The sequence below is a fragment of the Dipodomys ordii genome, unplaced genomic scaffold (genome assembly GCF_000151885.1).
Source record: "Dipodomys ordii isolate 6190 unplaced genomic scaffold, Dord_2.0 Scaffold97, whole genome shotgun sequence".
In the NCBI taxonomy this organism is placed as follows: Eukaryota; Metazoa; Chordata; class Mammalia; order Rodentia; family Heteromyidae; genus Dipodomys; species Dipodomys ordii.
Window position 1 is genome coordinate 4,157,352 of NW_012267313.1, and position 10,979 is coordinate 4,168,330.

Below are 10,979 nucleotides of genomic sequence, written 5' to 3' on the forward strand. Positions count from 1 at the left end.
TGTACACTACCCAGGCCTCTGAATTCTAATGGGTATAGGCATGGGGGGTTTCCAGCAGTGGGTAAGCAACCAGCTCAAGTTCATGAACTTGATGCTGTCGGCTGATGTATAGAGGTCCGCCTCTCACCCCAGGAGCCAGCTTCATATGCTTTAGATTTTGTCACTTAGAACTTTCCTCTGTGAAGACCTTACCATGGCTGACCAGGCATGTTAAGTCTTCTGCCTAAACTCCTTGAGTGGTTGCCAGCGTCTTTCACAACCAAATTCAGGCCTCTGAAGTGTGTGTGTATGTGGGTGTATCTGTCTCTGTCTGTCTGTCTGTCTATGTGTGTGTCTATTTCTGTGTTTACTCTGGCTCTCACTTCTCCATACACATCACTCTACTTTTTTCTTTTCTACTCACCTCCAACAATTAAAGACTTCATGCCTTGCTCCCTTTCCACTGTGTCTTGTTCTTGGAACACACTTCCATTCTCCAAACTGGATTAACATCCTATGTATACAAAACAAAGCATAACTTTTCTCAGAGTACAAAGTGTAAGGAATAATGAACTTACGTTCTGCTGGACTCTTTGCTTGTAGTGTCTTATTTATCCTTTAGTTTGGTCCTGTTGAGGTAGTAGAGTCTTACCTTTTTTTTTTTTTTTTTTTGGTTTGTTGTGGGGCTTGAACTCTAGGCTTGGGCGCTGTCCTTGCACTCTTCAGCTCAAGGTGCTTGAGCCACAGCACCACTTCCGGTTTTCTAGTGGTTTTTTATTGGAGACAAGAGTCTCACGACTTTCCTGCTTTCCTGCCCGGGCTGGCTTTGAACCGTGATCTTCAGATCTCAGCCCCCTGAGTAGCTAGGATTACAGGTGTGAGCCTCCAGCGCCCGGCTTAGTAGTGTCTTATCTCTCTTGTAGGGTTCTAGATGGGGAAACAGTGTTCTAGAATGGCTGATTGATTTGCTCAAATCTAACAATTAACAGACGGAACTGGGCCCTCAGCCTGGGTTTCTCTGGTATAGAATTTGACTTAACCACAGTACACTAAAGACAAGATGTTTTCAAAAGAGGAATGAAGGAAATTGCTACAGATGTGGGAGAGGCAAAAACCTCCTTTCAGCCAGAGGGATCTGGAAGAGCAGATACCAATTGGGTCTCCAGTGCCTGTGAATACGTACGCGTTTCTATGAAAACTTGGCAGGGAGGGCACAGCCATGGGACAGGATGAGAACAAGAGCTTTCAGAAGTAAAGAGCATCAGCAGGGAGAGCAAGCAGTCTTGAAAGTGATCATTAACAAGACATTTCTTCCTGAAGAAGCTTTTAAAACTTTGCTTTTGTTTAATTCATTATTTTAAAATGCAAGTGTTTGTCGATTAAATGGCTCAAGCGTGGCTCTGCGGACAGGCCGGCACAGGTGACTGAGTGGTAGTGGAAAGGTGCCTGGTAGTTTCTGTGCCTGAAACTTATTCAGACAAGAATTATTCCTCTGAGTAATAAGGATTTAGTCTTTCCAAATGCTTCAGTAAAATGCAGATACCCTCCAGAGAGTGGTATCGTCTTATCTAGTAAAAAATACTGCATTTAACTGAGAGCCATACCAGCAACAGCAAGGCTGAAGCCCAGATATAAAATTACCACACTCTTGTAAGTCTCTCTGGGCTGGCATGAAACCAAGATCCTCAGATCTCAGCCTCCAGGATTATAGGTGTGAGCCAACCACACTCAGCTGCCTTATCTTCATTAGTACTTAAAATAGTTTAGTTCTCAATCCTCTCTGCCATTTAAACACATTGGGAATTAGAAATCAGATTTCAAGATTGAACATAGTAAAAAAAATGATCTCAGTAGTAATGATCATTTCAGTAAAGACAGACATTGCAAAAGAGCATTTGCTCTTACAAGCAAAAATAAACAAGGGAATTAAATCTGTTAAAGGTAATTCAAGTCAACCCAAACAAACCAAACCTTTTCACCATTGTATATTTCAGACATAATTGTTTTCTCATTGACTGGATATATCTACAGAAGAAGTTGGACATGTCAGCCGATGTGTTTGTTTTGCTTAATAAATCCCTTTTGTGAACTTTATAATTTGGTTATTTCTGATTGTGGAATGTAACAGTTGACACATTTATACTGTTTTTAGATGTCTGGGTTGAAAGACTTGATAATTAAAATATACAGATGAAGTTTACATTATCCCAAAGCCATTCATAAAAGAACATTAGCAGTTTCAGAACCACCCACACTGTTTTAATTGGGGAAAAGAAGGTTGGAAAATATATATGTCTATCTGAAATTTCATCACTGGGGCTTCAATGACATTAAAAACATATTCTATGTAATGTTTTCTTCATAGTGGTATTGTGTAAAACACAGTAAATTAAATCCAAATTGAGAAGTCCTTGAACTTTGGAAATAGTTTGAGGTTATTAATTTTTGAAATAAGTAACTTTGGAAAGAGCAGATGTGCTTCACTTGTTCAGGGTTATAGGGTTTATGATAAAATGTATGAGTCTCTTCCCCCCCTCCCCCCCGCCGCCTCCATCCCCCAATATGTCTATGTACGTCCCCTGATTTTGCTTATGTTTTATGCACCAACCCTGGAAGTCTTTCCATGGATCTCTGTTTTAGAGTTTTTCACTGTGTACCCACGTGATACCACCTGCCACCTTTGTACTTAGACAGTTAATTTTAGAAGAAGGAAAACATGATTGATAATAAATATTGTACTGTGCACATATTGCCTTTAACTTTGAAAAGGATTGAACCAAATACTTCCAGGTGTCATAATTGTGCATTTTTACTTGGTGATTCTGCTCAGTGGTTTTCTTTCTCTTGGAGTCTGCTAGATGGGATTTTGTAGTGAGGAGACAATTTGGACTATAAGTCACAGAATGCTTGCTGTTGCATGGAGATATTGGAAGCTGCTTCTCACACTTTGTAATTGTCAAATAAGCATTCATTAGAATCACTATAATATCATCAAGGGAAATTTGCTCATCTGAAGTGAATTACCACACTTGCGTCTATTTCTTTTAAAAATTGAAGTTTTCTATTACATTCTTTAATATCGTTAATTAATAATCTTGATGGCTTGTTTTTTCTACTCTTGCCCAGTAGATGGTACTGTCAGCCTTATTTTGAAATATTTTGGTTTCAGAGTTGATTCTTAAGAATTTTTATTTTAGCTTGAGGTTTCTTTTTTTCCCCCAAGAGTGAAATTATCTTTAGTTCTATTCCATATAATGTAGACTATATCCTAGTCAGACACATCATGCTATGCAGAATATATAGTAGAGAGAAAACATTGTCACATTTCTGAAAGTCTAGAAAGCACTTAATACTTGTAGAGTATATCTTCAGAAAATTGTTTAAGGCACTCAATCTTTATCTGATGCAAAGAATAATTGTTATGTATTTTATGATTTTTCTTACTTGGAGCCTGGATTTAATGTGGTAGAATAAATAGTTCTGTTGGCATGCTGACCAAGTAGGCCTTGCTTAGAGACTAGATGTTTATATACTTGTAAGACCTTTAGACAGATCTGAAAAGTTTTATTGACCTTTAACATCTTGAGCCATCTGTCCATTATTGGTTAAAATTGGTGGACCCCTCATGCCATCCATTTATTGGAACCCAGAAGAAATACAGAAAACCTTTGCATTCACAAATTTCTAAATAAGAGAGTAAGCCTATGTGTTTCAGAGAACAGGAAATCTGTACATAAGTAATGGTTAAGCCTTCAACACACACACACACACACACACACACACACACACGTACACACATATAGAAGATTGTTACAAAAACATACTTGCCATGAACTGGGAGGAAATTTTGAATATTAGAATTGTAAAAGTCCAGTGAAAGCAACCAGAAATTAGGTAGCAAGGATAGATGGGGACATCACCTGGTTCAGCTTGGAACACAAGAACAGTGGGCAGGCTGTTGGTTCTTTGTCTTTGAACTAGATGATTTCAGGAGAAAAAAAGCTGATTCCTGAAAAAGCAAAACAAAAACTTGTTCTCCTGCTGCTAGCTTTTGTTATTAAATTAGCAATCTATGAGAGAAAGAAAAAAAAGTCTGAGTAAAGAGTGTGTTTGAAATGACAATATAAGCAACACTCAAGTCTGTGGCAACATGGTCTGAGAGCACAGGTTCAATGGTGGTTGCTGTTTTGTTCGATTCTCCTTCCTTGATCCCAAAAACCCAGTAAAATCCAGCGATTTCACCTTTGGCAGCTTCATCCAAGATGGAATTGTTTAACTTTCAACACATGGTTAATTTGCTTTTAAAGATTGCCTCTATCAGTTATGAAGTAAATACTGTCCTGGCCTTTTTGTAAGTCCTGCTCTTCCCTTCCTCTGTTGCTGTTAGTTTCGGGTGAATGAGTTTGGAGCTCTGGAGGTGATTACGGATGAGAGTGAGATGGAAAGTGTTAAAAAAGCAACGGCTACGACCACATGGATGGTACCAACCGCTCAAGAAGGTAAGAAAGAGTCAGCCACATGGGATTTCTTGTGGAAAGATTGGAGATAAGAATATCTAAGGTTTTTATGATAGGCTGGCACATTGAGAGTCCTGGATGCTTTTTGTATTTCATGTTCTTAGGTAAATTTCTGTAATGAGCCTAACTGGGGCCAAGTGTTAGATTTTAAAATAACCATAAACTGTCTTCTTTCCTAAAGCCAGATCTGTAATAGCATAAGGTTAGTTGGAAGTGATCAAGTTAAATCCAAGTTGTCATCACCTGCTCAGGTGATTTAGACAAAAGCCTGCCACTATTTTTTCTTATCTACTCCGATGGTTGTTAACTAACACCTATATGCTGATGACTCCTAAATCTATATCTCCAGCCCCGACCTCTCCCCCGAGCTCCAGGCCCGTATTTCCACCTGCCTACTGGACATCTCCACCTGGATGTCCCACAGGTACCTCAAATTCCACATGTCTGAAATTCAGTTCATTTTCTATTTCTTCCTCCCTCCCCACCCCGAAAACCTGTTCTTTCTTCTGTAACTCACACTTCAGTTGATGGTAGCACCATCTACCCAGTGGACAAACAAGAAATAGAGGAGTCATCCTGAGTTTGTTCTCCCCATCCCGTATCCTTTCCTTAAAACTCTTGGTTTTATTTCCTAAATAATGTCTCAGATCTGGCCTTTCCTGTACTTACTACTACTGCCTTAATTTAGGCCTATATTAACTCCTCCCTGAACTATCTCAGAAGTCTCTTTAAATAAAAATCACTTAGCTTCTAATTTTACCCCTTTCCAACTTACCCTGCCCTCCGAAGTCAGAGTAACTTATGTAGACTGCTTATCTGACACTTTGCTGATTCTCTGTTGCAAAACACTCAAAGGTTGTGTACCCACTCACCTGCTTGCTTTGTCTCCTCACCTTCGGTTCCCTTCTTTGTGTATATGTTGCAGCTCTGCAAGCAACACGTAATTACATGTCATTTTCTCATTGTATGATTTCATGCTTTCTTGTCTTTTCTCATGCTGTGTTCTTTTTTCCCCCTCCTGGCTCAAAAGCTACTTTTCTCTTTGTCCATTTCTCTGTGGCCTTCAAAACCCTGTTGAAGCTTTGTAGCAGAAAATCCTCTGACCTCATTCTTGGTAGAAGGAAGCATTTCTTCTGCACAACTTCTGGAATGTGTCCATCTTTCTATTATTGCATGCATCACATTTTATTATAAATATTAGTTTTCTTGCCTGTCTTCTCTTCTAGAATGTGAGCTGTCTTGGGCAAAGGTCTGTACTATCAGTATCAATGTCTAGTATAAATTGGTGCTTAATCAATGTATGCTGAATGAATGGTTAGTCTGGCAATTCAGACAGAAGGAAATGTGAGTTCCTAAGACATTGAATTATTATGATTCAGGACATGTACTACATTAAAATAGAAATGTTGATTTATTCAGTTAAATCAGAAGTACTCATTAATAGGCTTGAACATTAAATAATATAAATCTTCCCCACCTACTTTTTTGACATAGGGTTTTGCTGTGTATCTTGTGCTGGTCTTATACTTGTGATTCCCCTGTCTCCAGGTGCTGGGAGCACAGGCATGAGCCATCATACTCAGCTATTTGCCATTTTCAATTTTATCCAATATCCACCTAAAGATTCAAATACCGTGACTGATAGTTGTATTTGAATTTACAGATTTTTTTTCCTTTACATGGAATTCTGCACAAAAAGCCTGATGCCAGCTTTTCTTTAACCTTTCTGCAGGCTTTTGTTGTTGTTACAGAAGTGGTTTAAGTAATTTTTTTAGTGATAGTTCAACATTTCATTCATTCAGCAAACATTACTCTTTATGTGTGGCTAACAAAAATTATTAGAAAAGAAAGTTGATGCGTATAGTGGAATACCTTCTGACATAGTTTTAATTCTTTTTCACTTTCTAGTCTTTTCAGAGAAGACTGGGGTACCCTTCAGGTTGAAGGACCCAATGAAAGAAGGGCTTCAATTCTGTGAGAACTGTTGTCAGTATGGCACTGTAGATGAGTGTCTTTCTGGAGGAAACTATTGCAGCCAGAATTGTGCTCGGCATGTGAAAGACAAGTAGGTTCTTGCCTCGTTTCATCTATAAAATGAGTTTTAGAATAGAAAGGCATGATATCTGAGGCTGCAGAGGGTTAAATGCATTCACTGACGTCTGTAACCCTCTTGGTTCTCCAGAGCTGTCCCTCTGGAGACCTATGGACCTAGAACTTGTGTCACGCCAGATCTGAGTTACACTTCTAAAGTTCTTCCCCAGAGTCAGCTTCTGCCTCTGTCTACAGCCTTGTATTCACATTAATTTGATTACTTCCCCCAAAAGAGTGTTTAGATGTTTCTGGGCTCTGCATGTATTTTCATGATACTGATATTTAGGGCAACCCACTTTTGCTTATATTTTGGGACTTCTTGGTAACTTGTTTAAAACTCCACATATAGAACAAAGCCCTCTCACCTTAGGTGATGGGCACTTAACTGAACACAAATGACTGTGGTGGTTAATTTAATGATTGGTACTAGAATGATCTCAGAGTGCCGATAAAGGAGGTCACCTGTGGCTGGCAGTGTTCTGTGGCCTTTACACTTGGGGACTGTCTGCTAGAGTTCAGTTTACCAGCAAAAAGATATGTTTCTTGAATTTACTTACTACGATAAATAACTTAAGCTTTCCACTTCAGTGGAATTCTTCAGATATTTCAACCAGCCTAGCGTTAGAAATTGTCTTTTTGGCCTGTTGATGCTTTAACAAAGTTGTAGTTGGCCTCTTCTACTGGATTTGTCATTTTTTAATAATTGCTAGATCCTTTACCTTCAGAATTGCTCCAAAGACAATTATCTTAAGTAATTGATTATTTTATTAGTGTAGATGGCAGAGAGTAGTTATAAACGTGATAGAACTTATTTCGCATAGATTGCTTGTCCCTTGTAAAATTAACATGTAAAATTTCCAATTTTTGCCTTGACAAACTTTCTGTGTAACAGTGATTTTAAGTATCCCTATATACAGTATATCTAATACCCGTGGATTTCTCCTGGTGATTAATTTTTTTTCCTTTAGAGAGTGATTTTTAAAAATAATTTTGGCATTGACAATCAACATGTAGATGTTTGATAGGTATTGTTTCCTCTCACTGTTTTGGGGTTATAAACACAACAGAGATCAGAAGGAAGAAAGGGATGTAGGAGAAGACAATGAGGAAGAGGACCCTAAATGTAGTCGGAAGAAAAAACCAAAATTATCCCTGAAAGCAGACTCCAAGGAAGATGGAGAAGAGAAAGATGATGAAATGGTTAGTACTTCTTGTCTGCCCACCCAGGAGCACAGGGGTTCATGGCGGGTGGCAATTCCCAACTCTGCTCTATAACTGAGATGAGTTGCTTGAGTTCAGATGTGGGTTTGGGGACAGGTATAATGGGAAAATTACCTAACCTTTCCTGGCCTTTATCCCCATATCAAAATGGGAATCATAATTATACATATCTCGGGTGAGGAAGTTGTGAGTGTACTGGAATTCACTGATGGGCTAGGAGGCCATAACACATTTCATAGATGAAGCTTAAATTCCTATTACCTGCAAAATGCCAAACCCAATTGGTTAAATTACAGATAGATCTCATAAAACTATGTGAGTGGGTAGGAAATGATATGTAAATAGCAAGTATGTTTGAGGAAGATTCATTTAAAATGTATGGTTTAAAAAATAAAGATCTTGAAAAGTAGTATTCCTGGTTCTCTGTGAACAGAGAACTTGGACATCTTGAAGCATTTCACTTACGATCAATATATAGCAGTTGTTATTTGCTAGTCACTGCTCTGTGAGCTGGGAATGTAGACATGAGTAAAGCAAGTAAGGGACAGGGTCTTCCCCCAGAGACATGTTGTTCTGGGAAAGGGGACGTATAATAAGCAAACAAAATGAACAGGAGAAATGTCAGCTCATCTTAAGTGCTATGTTGAGACTAAAAATAGGGCTCTAGGATTGGATGACTCTGAATTGAGTTTTCAGGGAGACCTCCCAAATAAGGTCACCTGACCACTGTAGTCTGAACAGGAGGGAGGAGCCTCCTTTGTGCAGTTAGTGAGGAGCCCTCTGGATAACAGAACTTCTAGAGGAGGGTCCCAAAGGTATAGCAGGTTTAGTTGTTGAAAATATAGAAAGTTGAAGGCAAGGGAATGCTTTGATGTAGTTTATGTTTTTACAGGAGCTAGGGGCTTGTGAGCAGAAGTAGAATCACGGAAACCAGTTAGATGGTTCTTAAAATAGATTACGTAAGAGACATGTCAGCTACAAATTCAATTTTAGAGGTAGGGATGTCAGTGTGTAGGAGGGCAAGAGAAGAATTGGCGATGCTAAGTCTTAGATTTTAGGATTGAACAAGTCTGGAATTGGAAGGGAGAGGTGGAGTAGCAGCAGTGTCCTCTTTTAGGCATGATGAGTTTAACACGGTCACCGGCTACCCTTTGACATTATCATATTAGGTAATTTTTGCTTTCTTCTTTGACACAAAAATAACAGTGTTTGTTTCTTTTCTATGACCTTCTAGTGCTTAGGGATTTCTCCTAATTGTTAAACATTATTCCTTTGGAGAAAGGTTTTTTTTTTTTTTTTAATGTCAGTCTTGGGGTATGAACTCAGGACCTGGGCACTGTACCCAAGCTTTTTCACTCAGGGTCTCTACCACTTTGAGCCACAGTACCACTTCCAGTTTTCTGGTGATTAGTTGGAGATAAGAGTCTCATAGATTTTTCTGCCCAGGCTGGCTTCAAACCATGATCCTTAGATCTCGGCCTCCTGAATAGCTAGGAGTGTTACAGGCATGAGCCACCAGCACCCAGCTTGGAGAATGATTTTTAAAAATAATTTTTGCATTGCTAATCATCATGTTGAGTCCAACTGAATATCCCAAATAAGCATTGGATGCAGGCATTTGGAGACAGGAACCAAGAGCTGGGGTTGGAGGTTGGGACTCTTCAGCACAGGAATGACTTTGAAAACTTAAGGACCAGACAAACAAATTGTTAGATTGGCAGTTGTCAGCAGAGTGGCCTGAGAAAGGGGCTAGTAAGATCTGAGGGAGAAGAGTGGTGGTAAAGCCAGATGTAGGGGTTGGGGGGGCACATCATCCTTGTTCTTTCAGAGTGTAGCTCTTGGAAGCATTCAGTCTTTTTTGCTAGTGACCTCAGGCCAAAAGCAACACAGTTCTCAAATGAAGACAGAACTCAAATGGCCTATATCCTTACTTTCCATAAAAGTTATGAAGTGAAATGGAAGAACAAAAAACAAAAAGCCTTCTGACAGCCCTCTGATTTCTGTTGGTGCCAATTTCATGAACTTTCAAAGTCAGTATTTTTCTTTCTTACTACAGGAGAACAAACAAGATGGAAGAATACTGCGCGGCTCTCAGAGAGCCCGGAGGAAAAGACGGGGGGATCCAGCTGTCTTAAAACAAGGTGAGCTAATGAAAGCAAGGGTGAAATTGAAAATAGTTGATTCAAGTAGAAGTTTTAGTTTTCACCGTCCTGCACCTTGTCAGCACGACAGTGTTGCTTCCATCTCCTCTTTAATTCCATTTTGTCAGTACTAATGTAGGTTTTGGAGAAAGACTTGGGATTAGTAACTTCTAAATGCATTCAGGGTAAATGTGGGACCCTCTTTGTTTATTCATTAAGTAGGTAGTACATCTGTTCTTATTCCTTTCCCAAAGTTTCAGGTCTTTTGTAAGTTTCTTTTCACAGGAAGTACAGCTCCTGACTTGGTACCTTCTCTTCTTGCTTTGTTCCTCAGGCAGCATTTCGTTCTCAGGAGAAAGCCCACCCTCACTTTCATACTTAGATTGGTAGACCTTGGGGCCTTTCCCCAGCAGCCTCATCATCCTCCCCTTGGCTTTATCCCCAGGAACTACTGTGTCTGTCCTGGTTGGCCTTGGTTCTAGGTCACTCTGCTTTGCCCAGCTAGCACTAATCCCTCAGAAAGTGGTCAATAAATCCTTCCACCTTTCTCAAGCATACAGTGGAAACTTGTGTGATTTCTTATGGAAATTTACTTTCCATCTGAGATCAGAGGGAGTCAGTTATATTCCTAGTTACTCTGTATCAGAATGTCTCTTTTGCTTCTCGATTTTTTCCCTTCAAAGTCTATTCTAGATGAAATTTCAGGCCCTGAATCTTTTAGAAGTTCCTTTAGTCATTTTCCCCTTAAAATATTCTACTTTTACTTGTCCTGCACATTCCCCAAGTACTTTAACCAACTTTGCTACTGCTAAAGCTCTTGTGCTCCTCTCATTTCTAATATTGCCAAATTAATCCCAAACAAAAGTGTTAACTAACTGCTCCCTCTCCTTTTTGTTTTCATTTATTTTGGTAGACAAGGCTAGCCTTGAACCCACCATCTGCTTCCCTTACTTAGTTCTCAAGTGCTTGGGTTATAGGTGTATATCACCATGACTTGCTCTGTTTTTATTACTTTTTACATTTAAAAAAT

The 10,979-nt window shown here is 39.3% G+C and overlaps 1 protein-coding gene across 2 annotated transcripts in view; it reads left to right on the plus strand.

The window, feature by feature from the left end:
- L3mbtl3 (l(3)mbt-like 3 (Drosophila)) overlaps positions 1–10,979 on the plus strand; it is a 100,459-nt gene that overhangs the window by 18,599 nt on the left and 70,881 nt on the right. The window contains exons 4-8 of one of the 2 annotated variants that reach the window (XM_013026903.1): positions 4,367–4,478; positions 4,846–4,920; positions 6,405–6,561; positions 7,655–7,787; positions 9,865–9,949. In XM_013026903.1, the coding sequence (XP_012882357.1) occupies positions 4,367–4,478; positions 4,846–4,920; positions 6,405–6,561; positions 7,655–7,787; positions 9,865–9,949 (562 nt within the window). The remainder of the gene's footprint in view (positions 1–4,366; positions 4,479–4,845; positions 4,921–6,404; positions 6,562–7,654; positions 7,788–9,864; positions 9,950–10,979) is intronic. The other variant, XM_013026904.1, reaches the window with a different exon arrangement.